This window comes from Macaca nemestrina, chromosome X (genome assembly GCF_043159975.1).
Source record: "Macaca nemestrina isolate mMacNem1 chromosome X, mMacNem.hap1, whole genome shotgun sequence".
Taxonomy (NCBI): Eukaryota; Metazoa; Chordata; class Mammalia; order Primates; family Cercopithecidae; genus Macaca; species Macaca nemestrina.
The window spans coordinates 53367541-53387594 of NC_092145.1; the positions used below are offsets into that span (position 1 = coordinate 53367541).

Below are 20054 nucleotides of genomic sequence, written 5' to 3' on the forward strand. Positions count from 1 at the left end.
CTATGCCTTCCTCTCCCAGCAGTGATTTGGGTTTGAGTAATCCAAACAAATTTTGCAAGCTCTATCCTGCTTCCTTTAATAGTCCATTAATGACCTAACAACATTATGTTGGGGAAAAAAAAAAACAAAAAAAATGAAGCCAGGGAGACATTTGTAGACAAAATAAGAGAGAAATCTCTTCCAGCAAAATCAAATGCAAATGGTAAACATAAAATTATCCCAAAACTTTTTTATAGGAAGTTTGTATTTTATAAAGCATACTAGCTTATTTGCATACCATTTTACTCTTATTGAGTGAGAGGTTGATAGTATTCATGGAATCATAGCGTTTTATAAGGACTTTCAAGTCCATCTAACTTGATCTGTTCATTTCCTAGGAAATGAGAACCTGAATGGTTTAGATGACCCCTGTCGATTTTAGTATCAAATATAGGAATTCTCATGGTTTCATGTTATTTTAGGTAAATAAGGATCTTTAGGTACATACATAAGGAAGCATTTTAAATTAATATCATGTGGTTATATCATTTTTTACTAAGTATGTTTTAAGTGTCTCTTTGGTGCTAGGCTAGTCAGTCTTGGGAATACATTTCCCTAAAGGAGCGAGCGTGTAAACTAGTTAGGTTAATAATACTTCACTGAAAGAGCCAACAGAAGCCTTTTTGTGTACATTTTTTTGTTAACTAGATGAGTGAAGCATAATGGTCCAGAAAAATCTTCATATATTTAGATGATTTTCAGTGGATAGAAGTGGGAAGAAGAAAGGGTGAACCAAAGGGCTTGGAGCTAAGAAAGAGTGGCAAGAATTCAGGCACAGTAAAGAGACTGATCCTGACTGGAGTGATCCACTTGCTCTTCTAACCATATTTTTTTTTTCATTTTTCCCCCCACAGGCACCTTCTCACTACTAGTGTATTTTATTCCCCTTTCATATTCTCTCTTCCACCCACTTCTTTTCCTCCACTTACTATTATTTTTCAGTTCTTTCTTTACCCAGCCTTTCTCCTTCATATGAAAATGTTCATTCTTCTCTCCTCCTTGAAACTCTATTCTTTGTCATATGTAACTCTTTATGCTCTGGTTCTTCTCTATTGCTGTTTCTTTTTTCTCTATGGACTCTTGTTTTATTCATTACCTAGATGTAGGTATTCCCATGGTTTCATTCTTGACCTTACTCTGCAAACACAATTTCTATTTCCCTGGTTTCATTTCTCATCTGTATACTTATGACCTTTCTGTCAAGCACTAGATTCACATATCCAAAAGGCAGCTACTGCTTCACCTGGATGCCTCATAGCCATTTCACATCCACCTAGTCATTCAAAGTAGAAACCGGCAAGTAACTATGAACCCCCAAACACCACCTTCTTCACTTCGTGTATCTAATGAAGCACCAAGCTGTGACTCTTTTACCTCCTGAATACTACTCTCCCCTTCTCTCCAGCCCTACACTTCCCACATTAGTTCAGGTCCTCAAGATCTTTCCTAGAGGTTTACTACTCAGAGTGTGGGTTGTGGATCAACACCATTGGCATCACCTGGGAACTTGTTAGAACAAAGACTCTCAGGCCCCACTGCAGACCTACGGAATCAGAATCTGCATTGTAACAAGATCTGTAGGTGATTTGTACTGAATAAGTTTTGAGAAGCGATTGCCACAACCTCCTAACTACTCTTTCTGTCTCCAGTTTTGTTTCCCCAAACCCACCCCCAATTTAACCACTAGAGTGTTTCATTTAAAGTGTAAGTATTTCCATGTCATTCCCCTTCTTTAAAACCCTTCATTGTTCCTTCATCTTCTAAATATAAAATCTAAGCTTCATAGCTCTCCACCATCTTGTTTCTGCCTGCCTTCTCCAGGCTTATCCCCTGCTACTTCCTGGCATGATCTATGTGGGTCAGTACCTGCAAACCACATATGGTTTCCAGAAACTATTACCCTGTTTTTTGTGTCTATGTCCTCTTTCATGCTGCCACTTTGTCTGGAATATCCCCATAACACTTCTCCTGGCTAACTCACACTCATTCACTTACTTCAAGGTTAATCTTATGTGCTTCCTTAACCTGCATTTCTAATTATCTCTTCCTGTGTCTGTCTCCAATGAGAATGTATGGTGTTTGAGGCAAGGGACTTCATCTAATTCATCTGTATTTCCAGTGCTATAGATAGAAACTGGCACAGAAATAGGCCCACTTCAATAGAGATTAGCTTAATATATGTATCAGAGAACTATTAATTTTCTTTATTTGTTGAGTGTTTATCCTGTTTTCTACTCTTTCAGGTTTCTACTTAGTGTGATTCAGCATATCCCAGCAAGTTACATAGAGATACGTGTTTTTATCTAGTATTATGAAGAATGTTGATTTAGGCAAGTGTAGAAATGCAAGTGATAGGGTTTCTGAAAATAGGAGTATATGTTCAGAGAAATGACAACTTTCACTTGCTAAGGTATTTTTCCCGTTGCTAGGTTGAGTGTATCTGAAATAAGTGGCTTCTAATTTTGTAGCATTAGGTAAATTTGAACTGAGTTTTAACTATGAGAAGTGTGTGCACTCCTGTCACTTCTAAATGGGGAGGGCCGTTTTGGCACTCTGAAGTTTTAATGTTATTAGAATGAGGAAAGAAGGATTTTGGTGAAATTCTCATCTGATGGTGGAGGAGAGGGGATGATCATCAGCATAATTTTATCCAGTCATTGGAATCACTTTACATTAGCCTCTGAAGCAAGAGCTCAGCATATTTTCAACCCTGCCTTGGCTCTTTCATTTTGAGAGTAGTAAACATTTGAACATTTAAAAATACCTGGAGAATTTTAATTAGCTAATGAGAATTTCAAAGAACAGTAACAGCAGATGCCCTCATTACAAGTGAGCAAGTGGTAATAATTTAACATATGCCACCTTAACTGTTTCACTCATCACCCATTTTCTACTGTCTGCCTTCCTCTCCATCTGCTGTTGTTTATATATGTTTCTCCCATATCTAATCTTTCTCTTTTTCTTCATCATTCTCACTGCTTTCTTCATATCCCTCATCCAGCTCAGATCTTATTAGCACAGGAATGGCTACCATAACGATATGGAACTAAAGTATGTATGTATTTTTTATTTATTGTATTCGTTTTGTTTATCTTACTAATTTTTGGCCCCATTATTGCACTTAGATGCCTCACCTTCACCTGTAACTCAACATACCTGAAACGGAATTAATAATCTCTACAATCAACTTGAATTTCCCAAATTTTCTGTCTTTGCTAGTAGTTCCAATGTTTATTATTCACCTACACTTGACTCTTTGAGGGTATCTTTGACTACCTGATTATCTATATTCTATCCATTAGCAAATCTTAGAACTATTTCTCCTTTCTGTAGCCCTTCATTACATTTCTACTACCATCACCTCACACCTTAATGCTGTAACAACCTTCTGGAAAGCTTTACTTGTACCTCATTGTTATTCTTTCACTCCCTAGTAGCAGGATTTCATCCCTGGATCAGTTCCACCCTCTACATTTTCTACTTCTGCATAAAGCCTACTGAGTGATGCTATGGAAAATTATAAAGTATAGAGATTGGGTATGTTTTCAGAGTCTTGGTACCTAGAGATTGGGTATGTTTTCAGAGTCTTGGTAGCTAACCTCTTTGGGCCTTTAGTCCTACTTAATCTGTTTCTTTTTCCTTCACTTTCCCCTTAGCGACAATTTTAAACCTGTATCATTCTTCAAGACTCTCTTCCCCTGCTCTACATTCCTTCTCCTCACACTTCTCAGACAAGCTCCTTTGTGATTTCATCGAGAAAAATTTGGCCCTCAGATGTGGATTACTACCAAGTATCTTGGTTTAACCAAACCCTCCTGTAACCCTGAGTTTTCCTTTAACTACTACATTCTCCCCTTCCCTTCTTAACCAAGTTTTTTTTTTTAAATGTAGTCCACTCTTACTGTCTTCACTTATTATTTACTCAACTCACTGCCATTTGTTGGCACTTCTTCCCTCAGCCTTCACACCACCAGTCTACCACCTCACTGTGACTACTGCTCACAGTGCCAAAGTGACTTCTAAATTTGTAAGTCCAATGAGCATCTTTATTTAGCTCCTTTGACATCACTCTCTCCTGTTCATTCTTATAATTTGCTGTCCTTTGCTTTGGTGGACTTTTCATAGGCTCATCTTTTTCCACCATCTTTCTTTAAAGAATGGCATTCTCCAGGGTTTTATCAGTATGTTGCTATTCCTGTGCCCACCTATACATTATCTTCAGGAGATTTCATCCAGTCTGATTATTTTGACTATCCACCCGCATGTTCTGACATCTCCAAAATCTCTCTGACCTATCTTCTGCCTTTCATACTCCTGTATATAACTACCTGTTGGACACCTTTACATGAAAGTTTTGTAGATATCTTAGATCCTGTGTTCAAACTTACACTATTCACCATTGCCTACTCTCCCACCCATTAAAACAACACATACATCTGAAGTTCCAATTTCAGTTAATGGGATCACCACCCACCCACTTACCAAATTAGGTTTCTGGGAATTATTTTAGACTTCTCTAGATTCTCTCCTCTCCACTATCCCTAACATTCATTCCGTCACTAACTTTTGCCAGTTTTAAAGTTAAATGTTATGCCAATCTCCCTGCTTCTCTCTACCCCTACTGAGACCTATCTAGTCCATGTTTTCATTATGTCTTGCCTGATCTCCTTACTTCTAGGCTTACTCTTCTTAAATTAATCCTTTGTATTGCAGCCACAGAAGAGACTCATCTAAAACACACAATTGACCAACCACGTCACTTAATACACTTTGAGGTTTCCCAAAGCACAGAATAAAAAATTCGGGCTCCTTAGCATAACATATAAGTCTTTCTTTGACCCATTTTGCCTCTTCCCATCTCTTTCCCTTATGTTTTACTCTACAACAATTCCAAAGTTTAAGAAGTTCGTGTAAGCACTTCTATGCTATTTTCATGAATTTTTGTCCCTAAAACACTCTTCTCAACTCTTTTCAGGTTAACTATTCATCATCCCTCCAAGTTTAGCTAAGACATTATCTCTTCCAGTAGCCTTTTTCAGACCCCCATAGTATGCTAAGTGCTCCTGCTTCTTTGTGCTTGCATACCTCTTAAACATACCTCTCTTACTTTTACCAAGTGAGACTGAAATATTTTGTTCATGTATCTTTCTCACACTGGATTTGTGAACAACTTGGCTGTTTTATTTATCTTGTATCCCTGGCATCTAACCTGATGCTTGGTGCCACAAAGGTATTCAGTGTTTGTTAAACCGATTATTTGGATTCAACATATTGTGCTCATTTCTATCTCTGCCATACAGGAAATTATTTTCATCCCCAGAAATGCCCTTACCTGCTTTCTTACAAATTCAAATCCTTTCTGTCCTCAAAGATCCATCACAACTTCCCTTACTGTTCTGGTTCTTTGTATTCTCTCCTTTCTCTGATTTCTCATAGGCTTTACTGTTCATTGACAATTGCATCAGTTATAGCCCCTCAAGGGAATTAGCTTCCCTGAGACAAAGGATTATATTTTATTCTGCAGTATCCTTCTTAGTGCTTTATATGGTAATGAGGACATAATTTTTTCTCAATTCATATTTGCAAATTGTTTATTGAGAGGCAGTGTTGTATAGAGGGATAAACATAGATTTGGAGATATAGTCACTTGCCAAGTTGCACTACAGATTCCTCTGGTATAAAATGAAAATAATGTAACTCTACAGGATTGAATAATAATTAACTGAAGTAGTATATATAGTACCCATCACACAATAGGTTTGTAACAAATGTTAGGTTTGTAAAAATATTTTGTCCTGTCATAATTTTAAAATAGGTAAATTGGACGTTTTCTATTTTTCTTTATAACATAAATTCCATATTCACATGCAGTTTTTTTCCAACTTTTATATTAAGTTCATGGGTACATGTGCAGATGTGCAGGTTTGTTATATAAGTAAATGTTTGCCATGGTGGTTTTGCTGCACAGATCATCCCATCACCTAGATATGAAGCCCAGCATCCATTAGCTATTCTTTCTGATAGCTGCAGTTTTGATTATGTGCAGCTCTCAATTGGCTTTTCCCCATTTAAGATGTTAGACCAGTGGTTCTCAACCTTGACTAATTAGAATCATGTGAGGAGCTTTTAGACCTCCCATTGCTCAGGCCATCCCTCCAATCAATTAAATTACTGTCTCTGGGAATTTAACATTCGTGTTTTGTTTTCTCTTTTTTAACTCCCTAAGTGATTTTTATATGGAGTCAAGATTGAAAATAGTATTAGACATGCATTTTCCCAATTTATACTTTGAAAACAAAGACCTTAGTTCAGAGACTTATGAGATAGGGGTATGATTAGGGGAAGAGGAGGCCCCACAAGTTTTAGGTTAGTGAAGATTCTGAAAGGTACAAGCTGTAAAGGAGCCTGAGTTTCTGGGTGAACTCAGAAACAACGAATCCTAGAAGGGCTGAGAGCAGAACAGCCAAGAACAGAACAGAACTGTGGAGTAGTCTCTGGAATAAAAGAGTGAAGAGTATAAGAAACAGAATGGAGGCAGGCCCCAGGAGGATTCAATCAGGAATTCTGACCTTGGGGCCATGAATAGGTTTCATATCTTCACAGAAAGGGTTTACGCAACTTTTATATATCATTTTCTGAAATATCTGAATCCTATAAAAAGATAAAGAACATCAATATGTGAAAAAGCCAGGGGCTAAGGTAATGGTAATCAGACTACAGTTCTAGAAATGCCCCTCTGGATCTTTAATACATGACTGGCAGCTCTTCTAAACCTCTGTATTACCTCTATTAGAATATTATTTCTGATGTAACTTGTAGAGAAAGCAGGAACTGAGGAGAACACTATATACAGTATACTTTATAAGCATTAAATAAATATGTAAAAACTCTGAAATATAATCTGAGTTTATAGTCATAATGAAGATTATTGGCCCAATAATCTAGGGTAGAGTTGTCCAATCTTTTGGCTTCCATGGGCCACACTGGAAGAATTATCTTGGGCCACACATAAAATACACTAATGCTAACAATAACTGATGAGTTTAAAAAATCACATAAAAATCTCATAATGTTTTAAGAATGTTTGTGAATTTGTGTTGAGTCACATTCACAGCCACCCTGGGCCACATGTGGCCTGTGGGCTACAGGTTGGACAAGCTTGATCTAGGGCAAGTGCTCAACAGTGGCTGCACAGTTAAATCATAAGTAAAGCTTTCAAAAAGTAAGGATGCCTGATTCCACTCCTAGAGATTCTGATTTAATTGGTCTGATATGGAGCTGTAACATCAATATTTTTAAATTTTTCCATATGATTCTAATGTGTAACCAGCATTGAGAAACACTAATCCAGAGGAAACCAGGACTCCTGCTTATCTTGCACAACTTGGGTGCCCTCAAAATATATGGTATTGGCAAAGTTAATCTGAGCCTAAGTTCCAGCACCTGTAAAAGATGGTAAGAATTTCCTGAAAGAGGTTGTTGTGAATATGTCCTCTCCTGGGTTTAGTCCTTAGCTTTGCAAGAAGTCTAATATCTTCAAGTTGATCAGCCTCAAATCAGGGACTCAGTAACCACAAACTTGAAAGTGGCTGATAAAAAACTAACTGGAAAGATACTACTTTAATATGTTTCTCACAAAGCCTATGATAATCATTTGCCATATTTGTGATCATAGAAATTTCTTGTCCCTGCCCCAGAAGCATTGAATCATGTTCTCCAGGGGAGAGCCTGGGAATCTATATTTTTAACTGACACCCTAGGTGGTTTCCCAGAAGTCTGGGAAACATTGTACTTTAAGTTATTATATTGTCATTCTGTTATTGATTTATGGTAAGAGGAGATACATATTTCCATTTCCTAGTTTTTCTTGATGTCTGTCATCCAGGGTATCCTTTTGTTGGTATCAAAGAATATGAAAAACCAATTATAATCAGAAAGTGACTTAGTACACATGAAATTAGAGCATAGAAAAGGATAGTTTTGAGGGATCATTTCATTCAGATTTTGACATAACCTGCTGAGTTTTCCTAGGCCCGCAATAGTCAGTAGTGTGCAACCTCACGTTCTTCAAAGTCAGCATCTTTCTTTCCCCTTGCAAGCAGTCTTCTGTTTCTATGAATAGTCTTTGCTCAGACAAGGCCAGTATACTTGATAATAATTAATTTAGCTTCTTTTAAATGATTAGGTGACCTTTTGGTTTAAAAGAAGATTACCATTGTTGTCCCTAAAGTCTTTGCAGGTACCAATTTATTTCCTCCTCCCTAGGGTCAGAATGATTTTATATTTGGCTTATGAAATGTATTAATTTGCTTTTTCTGATCAAAGATAAAGTGGAAGATGATGAGATTTTTAAAAAATTAATGTATCCCTTGCTTCTAATTCTACCTATGAAGCAGAATAGTGTGCTAGTTACTATATAGTTGCTAGTGTATAGTTTTTGACTCTTTTGAAGTGGTAACTAGTAGTTTTGTTTTAGAATTTTGCTTTCAGCTTTTATCCTGAGAGTGGGGCTCACTGAACCTCTCTCCTTTCTAAAATCTGTGGAAATTACTTTTGGTAACTAAGGCACTGCAGTGATCTCAGGTAAGAGAGTAAAAAATTTGCCTTTATTTGTTTTTAATGTTTTGGGACGTTTCAGGTTTTGGTTGGGTGGAAACAGAGTTGGGGCAAACAAAAAGAGGTTGGTTAAGAGATTCAGAGGCAAAGGTTGGTTGGCCATGCTAAATTTCAGGTGTCTGTTGCACCTCCATGTAGCAACAGTCAGTAGACAGATAGCAGATTCTTAGGGAAGAAGTTAAGCTAGAGAAGCAGTGTGGTGTAGTGAAAAGAATTGTGGGCATTCAATTAAGAGGCGTGGCTCTGAGAGGCTAACACTACTACTAACTTGCTCTGTGACTTTGACAAAGTCATTTGACCTCTCTGGGCCCCATCTTTATTGGAAAATGTCAAGTAGATGGTCTCTAATAAATTCTTGTCCAGTTCTAACATTATGTGATTTTAAATGTATACTGACCTTCTTAACTTGAACTCTTTGTTTTTTCAGCATTTAGTATGAGAACCTATGTTTGCCATATTTGTAGTATTGCTTTTACATCTTTAGATATGTTCCGGTCCCATATGCAAGGAAGTGAACATCAAATTAAGTAAGTATTTTTGCTAAAATTTTCCTATGATGCTAAAGACCAGAGCTTCTAGTCAAGCACTCTTCAATGTATTTTACAAACTTCTTAGGCATTCATGTCCCTATGAGTTAAACCTGGATGTGGTTGGTAATATTCGCAACATGTTGCATACTAGTGTCCCTCAGGGAGTTCTAGTTTTAGTTCTAGTAATGATAGTGTACTGGCAAAGCTGGCTAACTGGCAACCCTCCTGACTAGAGAGCAGTGTTCTTTGGAGAGATGCTAAAGGATCACTCTCACACTAATCACACAAATTCAGAGAATTTCTGGAAGGTTAGCTTGGTTCCAGGGATTCAGTGATCCAGTCACCATTTTTCCAGTGCTGTATAGTGGTTAAGAACAAAGGTCTTGCTATCAGATGGACCTGGATTAGAATACCAGATCCATTTTTCTACCAAGTGTGTAACTTTGGTCAGTTCTTATATAAGATTGTTATGAGGAAATATAATATGTGTAAGGTGCCTGCCCTGGCACATAGTAGGAGTTCAATAAATATTTAGTCCATTTTGTTCTGTTATTTCAAGGAGAGGAGAATTGAATGGACAGTTGGAGATTGGGTAGTTCAGGTAGCAGAGGGTATTTGACTATTTATCTTTGTATTGATGCTTTTAAAGTCAAGACATAGAGTCAGGTCTGGTGACTCGTGCCTATAATCCCAGCACTGTGGGAGGAAGAGCCAAGGAGTTTGAGGTCAAGTCTGGGCAACATAGTGAGACCTTACCTGTACCCAAGAAAAAAGAAAAATTAGCCAGGTTTCGTGGCATGTACCCATCATCACAGCTACTTGGGTAGCTAAGGTAGGAGGACTACTTGAGTCCAGGATGTTGAGGCTGCAGTGAACCATGATCACACCACTGCACTCTAACCTGGGCAACAGAGTGAGACCCTGTCTCAAGAAAATAAATAAAATAAAATGAATAAAATAAAATCAAGACATATTCTTTCTGTTACATTGTTTTATTGTAGTAGAAAATATTTCTATTATTTGTATCTGAATATTTAGAAGCTAAATTGTCTGACTTACCCAATTAACCTAAATTTACATTCCTTTTTTTCATAGATGGGTTCCTGCTATCTTGCCCAGGATGGAGTCCAGTGGCTATTCACAGGTTCCATCATAGTGCAGTACAGCCTCAAACTCCTGGGCTCAAGAGATCCTCCTGCTTCAGCCTCAGTAGCTGGGAATACAGGCACACACACCACACCTGGCTAGATTTATAATTTAGATTTTTAAAAATCTCAATATTACAGAATAAACACCTATCACATTTATAAGATATATATATAAGGAATTAATGAAAACTTTAAAAATGATATAACATTCAAATCAGAGCATCTCTCAGGACATTAAATATTATTATTCCCTACCCATACATTGCAACTTGCCTTAATATTTTTAGTGCTACGACAACATCAGATATATCTGCTACTTTATACCCTTCTTCCCTTTCATCCTGGGCCTGAGGAAATTTCCTTTTTTTTTTTTTTTTTTGCATAAAAATTGTGAGGTACCTGGGAGATATATCATTGTCCATGCTCCTTTTTGGGGGCATAAAAAGTCATGATTTATGGCTTTATAATGAGGTAGGTTCTCACTGTCCATGCTGCTTTTTTGGCATAAAAATTCACAATTTATAGCTTTTATAATGAAGTAGGTTTTTAAAATTTGGGTATTTGTTGTTTTTCTTTTTTCAGACTAATACTTTTAAGAGCAAAGAAAATACTTAGAATAAAACAATCTAATAAGAATTTTCTACTGTCTTCTTTACAGAGAATCCATTGTTATCAATCTAGTGAAGAATTCAAGGAAGACACAAGACTCTTACCAAAATGAGTGTGCAGATTACATCAATATGCAGAAAGCCAGAGGACTAGAGCCCAAGACTTGTTTCAGAAAGATGGAAGAGAGTTCTTTGGAAACCCACAGATACAGAGAAGTGGTCGATTCCAGACCCAGACATAGAATATTTGAACAAAGACTCCCATTTGAGACTTTCCGAACATACCCAGCACCATACAATATTTCACAAGCAGTGGAAAAGCAGTTACCTCATTCAAAGAAGACATATGACTCTTTCCAAGATGAACTTGAAGATTACATCAAAGTACAGAAAGCCAGAGGACTAGATCCAAAGACTTGTTTCAGAAAGGTGAGAGAGAACTCTGTGGATACTCGTGGGTACAGAGAAATGGTTGATTCTGGACCCAGATCCAGAATGTGCGAGCAAAGATTTTCACATGAGGCTTCCCAGACCTACCAACGACCATACCATATTTTACCAGTGGAAAGCCAATTACCTCAGTGGTTACCAACCCATTCAAAAAGGACATATGATTCTTTCCAAGATGAACTTGAAGATTACATAAAAGTGCAGAAAGCCAGAGGACTAGAGCCAAAAACTTGTTTCAGAAAGATAGGAGATAGCTCTGTAGAAATACATAAGAACAGAGAAATGGTTGATGTCAGACCCAGACACAGAATGTTGGAGCAAAAGCTCCCATATGAGACTTTCCAGACCTATTCAGGACCATACAGTATTTCACAAGTAGTGGAAAACCAGTTACCTCATTGCTTACCAGCTCATGACAGCAAACAGAGACTAGATTCTGTTAGCTACTGGCAACTCACCAGAGACTGTTTCCCAGAAAAACCAGTACCCTTGAGCCTTAATCAGCAAGAAAATAACTCTGGCTCATACAGTGTAGAATCTGAAGTTTACAAGCACCTCTCCTCAGAAAACAATACTACTGACCATCAAGCAGGTCATAAACGGAAACATCAGAAGAGAAAACGACACCTGGAAGAAGGCAAAGAAAGGCCAGAGAAAGAGATGTCCAAACATAAAAGGAAAAAGAGTTATGAAGATACAGATTTAGACAAAGACAAGAGCATCAGACAAAGGAAAAGAGAGGGGGATAGAGTCAGGGTCAGTTCAGGAAAGCTTAAGCATCGAAAAAAGAAAAAAAGCCATAATGTACCCTCTGAGAAAGAAGAACGTAAGCACAGGAAAGAGAAAAAGAAATCTGTTGAAGAAAGGACAGAAGAGGAAATGCTTTGGGATGAGTCTATTCTTGGATTTTGAATATTTAGTTTTGTTTACCCAAGGTTGAATTGAAAAAAAAAAAAAAAAAAAACAATATGGATTTAGAAAAAGACAGGAACATCCGATGAAGGAAAGGAGAGGTAGATACAGTCAGTGTCACTTCAGGACACTTAGTTTTTGTATAAAATTTTAAATTGAATTAAAAGGAGGAAAAAAAAGCCTAAACTTAACCTCTGAGAAAGAACATAAGAACTCAAGGACAACATAAGAGAAAAGGTAACCTGTTAAAGAAAAGACAAGAATCTATGTTTTGGAATGAGTCTACTCTTGGGTATTGAACTTTTAGTTTTGTTTGCCCAAGGATTAATTGAGGAAATCAGTCTCAAGAAACTGGACTTAGACAAAAGCAAGAAGATCAGATGAAGAAAAGGAGAGGTGGACACGTCAGTGTCACTTCAGGAAAGCTATTTAAGAAAACTTGAAATTTAATTGAAGAAACAACAACAACAACAAAAAGCCTAAACCTAGCCTCTGAACAACACTAACATGAGAACACAAGAACTTAAGAGAAAAAGAAACCTACTTAAGACAGAAGAGACAGTGATTTGGGATGAATCTACTGTAGGATTTTCAACTTTTTAGTTTTGTTCCTTCAAAGTTGAAGAAAAAAAAAGTTTGGTTTTATAAAATTCATGTTATTGGAATTTTTCTAGGTGGATGGCTACTTTAAATCTCTAAAAAAGCCAAGTGAAGTAAAAGTATTCAATATGCCTTTTCCTCAAGTTACTTTCCTTCATTTTCTTAGAAAAAACATTATTAAATGTTTCTCACATATCTCACATATAATGTAATTTCCCTAAATGAAGTTGTCTCTACTTCTGCTCATCAAATTGCTGTGATAGTGAATTATTTACTCATGAGAGATAATTTATTTTAAAGGACAGAATTACCAAGCATTACAAAATCAATTCTTTGCTTGGTTTTGTGTTAGTGTTGGTGGTATTTTATTGTTGTTTTTCTGTGTTTATGTGTCTCAGCTTTCTCCAAGGAATATGTATGAAATAACTTAAAGTGATTTTTTCTTTGTTAAATCTAATTTGCAGTGTATTTTTGCATTTTCTAGTTCTGAAAGTGGAAAAATGAAACAGTCTATAATAAACTTAGATGATATATAGTTTTAAAAAGCTCTCAAAAAGTACTGATATAAAAAGTCAGTCTATATTCTGGAAATGTTTATATTAAAGTGTTTTAATTTCTACATATTGTTTTATGTAAATGATCATTTCCCATCCAAAATTATTATTTTGGGAGTTGGAGGGGCAATAATTAAACACTTGGCACTTAATACCTCTGGGGAGATCACACTGTGAAATTGTAATAATTTTATATTTTCTACATCTTATCTCATAGAAGCTGATATTGAGTCTCAAACTCAGTTTAAGGTTAGGAAAATGTGACCAGTTAGATACTTGAAACCGAAGGAGGAAGAATTTGTAAGTGGTAGAGGACCAGAGGGTGTTACCTTTGAATTTTTTGATTTTGACAGATTTTTTACACTGGTGCTCCCTTTATTTGTGAGCAGTACCACTAAGTATTTGAGGATCACAATGGGATAGTAGAAAGTGCAATGGCCTGTGAATGCAAATTCCAGGATTCTGGTCTCAGTTGCACTGTGATTCCAGAATCCAACTCGGAATCACCAGGAATATGAAAAAATAGGCTTTGTATTCTCTTTGTGTTAATCCTAACAAAAAATAAATTTATGCTCCACACAGTGACTCATGCCTATAATCCCAGCACTTTGGGTGGCTGGGGCAGAAGAATCACTTGAGTCCAGGAGTTCAAGAACTGCCTGGGCAGCATAGTGAGATCCTGTCTCTATTTTTTAAAGATAACAAAATAAATCTAAATGGTGACATATCTACATTTAGGCAAGGCATTTAATAGGTGACATGTCTGCATTTGGGCAAGGCATTTAATAACTGTTTTTGTTCTTCGCAATTTAAGTAAAATAGTAAGTGTGAGCTGAAGCATAATATGATTAATTGGGTGTATACTTAGTTGAAAAAATAGTCCTAAGTGGAATTAGATGGTTCCCAAATCAAATTTTCTTCCATGAGACTTGTAAGATTATTTTATGCTACAATATCATCCCCCATTTTAAACACATTTGTTGTATTGGTGAAAGGAGAGGGGAAATAAGAACTAGAGTAGAATACATAGACTGCGAATCACCAAGCACAAATTGGCCAGTTACCATTTTTGAGCACACCAAGAACTGCAGCACCTTTTCACAAAGTGCAAGATAAGATAAATTGAATTGCCAACATCTGTTAAATTGACGAATTCTTTCATAGAAGTTTGTGTTTAAAGTTGGAGAGGATTCAAAACGATATAAGAATATTCACTAAGATAAAAAATTACTCTGATCTTTTAAAAATAGATACAATGATTCATAAAAATTATCCACCCATTTGTTATCTATAGTAGATAAGTCATGCAAACTTTAAAAATCAAAACCATTTAAATTATTGATGGGTTGAGTAGACAGAAAAGGATGTGGTATTGATTACAGTTTAGGGACATGCACCAGTGACTTGCTCTAGAAAAGTGGTTTTCAAAAGTTTTAAAACAATTTTTTGCCAAAAATAAATGTGACATTAACCTCACTATAAAACAAATTTTACATTAACCTAAATACATAATTTTCTGGTTGAAGGTGGGGAAAGGGTCTGGAGCCCAACTTTGGCACATTTGTTATGCTCCCAACTTCTTTCTGCCTTTGAGCACTTAGAGGTGAGAGTATATGTAAGTCAAGATGTTTATGTGTAGGATCCCAAATGATCTCCACTTCTGGAATTAAGTGTTGAATTCACTAAGATGAAATTTAATGATATAAATAGTAAATCCTACATTTGGGTATTTTAATACAAAAACATATTTGAGGAGATAATTTAAGATACATGTGAAAACAATGTTGAGGATTTTATTACATGTTTGATTTGAAAGACTAATATGCTCACCCAGACATAAAAATCACATATGGTCTAAGTCAAATATATAAGAGAATATTTGGAACAAGTTAAAAGTATCTAACTACAGAGATAAATCCTGAACTGGGTAGAAGATACAGGGAAAAGTACTGGGCAAATTTGGAAAACAGTTTTCAAAAATTGGAGCTGTAGAAAAAAATAGAATTGACTGTCTTGTGTGCATGCATTGAACAAATAAGAGCTGACTGTCAGCATTGTGCCAGGAAGGAACCTGAAAAAAGAATGAATACAGATTGTTTTTCAAAAAGCTCACAGTCCAACAGAGGAAATGGACCAATAAACAGGCAATTACAAAATAAGTTATAAAGGCTTCAATCAAAGTGATGAATGATGCTGTGGGTAGCGAAGGTAATGAGCCTAATGTGATGGGAAGAGGGCATTCAGAAAAGGCTTCCCAAAGGACATCTAAGCAAACCATTTTCTCTCAGTTCAAAGATTTATTTATTTGATTTATCTACATGATTATCTAACAGGCGCTGCAAACAATGTAGCCAAATAGAATGCCGCCTTCTGTCATTCCCAATTGTTCATCTAGTTTCCCTTATTTCTGTAAAACCATCTAATTGCCTAAGCTAAAAACCATTTCTGAGAATCTCTTCTCTCCTAAATTAGACCATAAGCAATTCCCCTTGATTATATCACCAAAATATTTCTTCACCAAAGTGGGAAAATAGATTTGAGAGCAATTGAAACACTGAAAGAAGTGATCACAGGTTCTGAATGACAGGTAAGAAAACTGCACAGAATCATCAAGAGATCAGAGAGAGCTGTGGTGAACTAGTCCCTTAAGGATTTCACAACTAGCCAGCATTTGTTTTCTTCCAGAAGAAAAAAATCCACATACAGAAAGAGAACTGCTTATTTCAGAAATCAAATTGAACAGAGAAGAGAGATTGTGGGTAAAGGAAAAGGAAAGTTCAGATAGTAGCAGATGGAGGAAGAATCCAGAGAAATCAAATCCCAGAAAGTATGATGACAGCAAAATAAACATCAAAAGGTGAGTGTAACACCTTAAGAGACAAGACCCATAGGATATGAACACACAGAAACATGCACACACAAAGCAGATAAAAACTGACATAGTATTTCTAAATGAGCTGAAAGAAAGTAAACATTTAAACCTTTGAAACAGTATAAATCAGAAAAAGAACCCAGAGATAAAGAACAGAAGGCTATGAAACAAAAACCGACAGGACTAAGGAAATAATAATAAAAACAAAAAAAAAAGTGAAGATTAACTTGGAGGGAATACATGACAGTAGAAACTGGTAATGAGAGAAATGAAGAGGAAAATGAAGATAAACACACATACACAAAAAAACACTAAAGATCGATAAAAGTAATAGATAAAAAAGCCAACAGAGATACAATTAAATTTGTTGAAATGGAGGCTGTGTTATGCTGCCCAGAACCACTCCTCACCCCTTGCCATACCTTCTCGGGTCAGGGGCACTCTCTTATCCAAATTCTGGAGAACTGCCCTTATCTGAAGGTAACTGCCTCTTCTAAGGTTATGCAGCCCGCATCCACTGATGGAATGATGTAGATAGACAAAAGCCAGACCTCTTGGTTCAATTTTGGGCAACTTTGAAAGGTCATCTCAGTTCCCAAACTCCCCATAGGATCAGCTGAGGCCTTCGTTGTGATTATATCAGTTCGATTCTTTCTCTGCTGTTCTTTCCTCCCTCACCAATTCACAAGGGTTCTTTTGAGCATGCCCCTATAAATTGTCTGCAATCGAATTTTTATCTCATAGTCATTTTCCCCTAGAACCTTACCTAAAACGGGATAACAGAAGTGATCCTAAGGAACAGACCCCAAAATGGGATTTTCAGAGCAGGCAATAAGGATTCTGTCATTGGTAATAAATAAAATACTGATAGTAGGTCGTCCCTGGCATGCTATGGCAGTACAGTTGTTAAAACTTTCAAGTAATACTAGTAGAAATGAATGTACATGCAAGTGTAATAAGTAATTGAGATGATTAGGGGAAATGGCAATTATATACAATTTGCTGACTTTTTAGATGCCATTGATGCATTGTAGAAAAAAGCTGAGAAAATGAATGACAATTTAGGGCAAAATATGAAAGTCAGAAGGCATCCTTGGTGACATATAAAGAGACTTATCTCTTCATCTTCATCCCACATTCACCTGAACCCTCTGAGCTCTAGGATTGTCAAATAAGATACAGAATGCCCAGTTAAACGTGCATTTCAGATAAAGAGCTAATTGTAATAAATATGTTACATGTAATACTTTAGTCAAACTTATACTTTAAAATTCATTATTTGAAATTAAATTTAACTATCTTTGTATTTATTTTTTCTTTTTGCTAAACTGGCAACCCAACCCATTTCTCCCAATTAAGGACTAGCATCCACTTCTTACATGAGGCTAGTATTTTGCCATCTGCCTTACAAGACAAGTTTCCTCGCTTAGCTTCTGTCCTCATCTCTCCTGCTGGCCACTAAACCACTATGATCAAATCACAACTTAACCTGACCTGAGAAGTACTAGTATCATAAGGGAAAAGGGAAGGACTATGTCCATTCTAACGGAAGGAAAAAGGTAGGAAGAGGCTTGGTGCGATTGGCCTCAAAGCTTAGATAATTTGTGGCCAAACTCTTAAGAGCAGTAAGACTTTCCAGGAGGAGCTCCATTTGTGTGCGTGTGTGTGTGTGTGTGTGTGTGTGTGTGTGTGTGTGTGTGTTGAGGGAGAGCGGAAACGGAGCAAAAATGGACTTTCTGTAGAGGGAACAGCCAATCTGAGTGTATAACAGAATATGCAAAGGGAAGATAAGGTAGACCTGGAAGACCGACAAAGAGGATTATAGTCTTGATCTGTTTGGAAACAGGGGTTGCTATGGTTTGAATATTTTTTTCCCTTCCAAAACTCATGTTGAAACTGAATCCCCAATGCAATAGAGTTGGGAGGTGGGGCCTAATAGGAGGTGTTTAGGTTATGAGGGCTCTGCCCTCAGGAATGGATTATGTTCACAATAAAAAGGGCTTATGGGAATGGGTTTGCTCTATTCTGCTCTTCTACCATGAGAAGAGTATTGTTCATCTCCTTTGGAGGATGCAGCATTCAAGCACCCTCTTGGAAGCAGAGATTGAGCCCTTACCAAACACCAAATCTTCCAGTGCCTTACTCTTGGACTTCCTAGACTCTATAACTGTAAGAAATAAATTTCTGCTCTTTATAAATTACCCAGTCTAAGGTATTCTGCTATAGCAGCACAAACCAGGATAAGACTGGAATCACTGAGAATTTATGAGCAGAAAAAAATGAGAGAAAGTTGAACTGAATTGTCTCTGGTAGTCTTAATGACTGTAATGTGTTCATTTAAAAAGTTAGTGTGAAGATGGAAGGGTGGGCAGAAAAGGAGACCAAACACAGGATCTGTATTGGAATCCAAATGTGACACTAGGAACTAAGAGGGTGTCAGAGAGAACTGGAAGTAACAGACAGATGGGAGAGACTATGAAGTTCTCTTGACCAGACTCTGAAATGCTAGGCTTGGTCATGGATGCCTGGAAAAATTCAAACTGAGAGGCAGGATCTGGGAAAAGCAAAGCCCTGTTTCATTTCCACAATGTCCAAAATTAAGAAAGGCAAACTAAGATCATGCTGTCATTAAAGGAAAGAGATAGTCTTCAGATGAAAAGAAACCTAATAATTTCATTACAAACCCAAGTTTCCTGTTACTTTTAATTGAGACCAAAGAGGATTTAAAAAACTGTATTTATTTACTTATTTTTTTTTATTATACTTTAAGTTCTAGGGTACATGTGGATAACGTGCAGGTTTGTTACATATGTATACCTGTGCCATGTTGGCGTGCTGCACCCATCAACTCGTCAGCACCCATCAACTCGTCATTTACATCAGGTATAACTCCCAATGCAATCCCTCCCCCCTTCCCCCTCCCCCCTCCCCGTGATAGGCCCCGGTGTGTGATGTTCCCCTTCCCAAGTCCAAATGGTCTCATTGTTCAGTTCCCACCTATGAGTGAGAACATGAGGTGTTTGGTTTTCTGTTCTTGCAATAGTTTGCTGAGAATGATGGTTTCCAGCTGCATCCATGTCCCTACAAAGGACATAAACTCATCCTTTTTGATGGCTGCATAGTATTCCATGGTGTATATGTGCCACATTTTCTTAATCCAGTCTGTCACTGATGGACATTTGGGTTGATTCCAAGTCTTTGCTATTGCGAATAGTGCCGCAATAAACATATGTGTGCATGTGTCTTTATAGCAGCATGATTTATAATCCTTTGGGTATATACCCAGTAATGGGATGGCTGGGTCATATGGTACTTCTAGTTCTAGATCCTTGAGGAATCACCATACTGCTTTCCATAATGGTTGAACTAGTTTACAATCCCACCAACAGTGTAAAAGTGTTCCTATTTCTCCACATCCTCTCCAGCATCTGTTGTTTCCTGACTTTAATGATTGCCATTCTAACTGGTGTGAGATGGTATCTCATTGTGGTTTTGATTTGCATTTCTCTGTTGATCACGCTACCTGACTTCAAACTATACTACAAGGCTACAGTAACCAAAACAGCATGGTACTGGTACCAAAACAGAGATATAGACCAATGGAACAGAACAGAGTCCTCAGAAATCATAACCACACATCTACAGCCATCTGATCTTTGACAAACCTCAGAAAAACAAGAAATGGGGAAAGGATTCCCTATTTAATAAATGGTGCTGGGAAAATT

The 20054-nt window shown here is 37.0% G+C and overlaps 1 protein-coding gene across 4 annotated transcripts in view; it reads left to right on the forward strand.

Moving 5' to 3' along the window:
- LOC105499328 (zinc finger matrin-type 1) overlaps nt 1-13522 on the forward strand; it is a 47934-nt gene extending 34412 nt beyond the window's left edge. For 3 of the 4 annotated variants that reach the window (XM_011771871.2, XM_011771874.2, XM_071088942.1), the window contains 2 exons: nt 9083-9182; nt 10992-13522. In XM_011771871.2, coding sequence (XP_011770173.1) covers nt 9083-9182; nt 10992-12303 — 1412 coding nt within the window. In that variant the 3' untranslated portion in view covers nt 12304-13522. Of the gene's footprint in view, nt 1; nt 8623-9082; nt 9183-10991 lie in introns of those variants that run through there. The other variant, XM_011771875.2, reaches the window with a different exon arrangement.
- The last annotated feature ends 6532 nt before the right edge of the window (nt 13523-20054 follow it).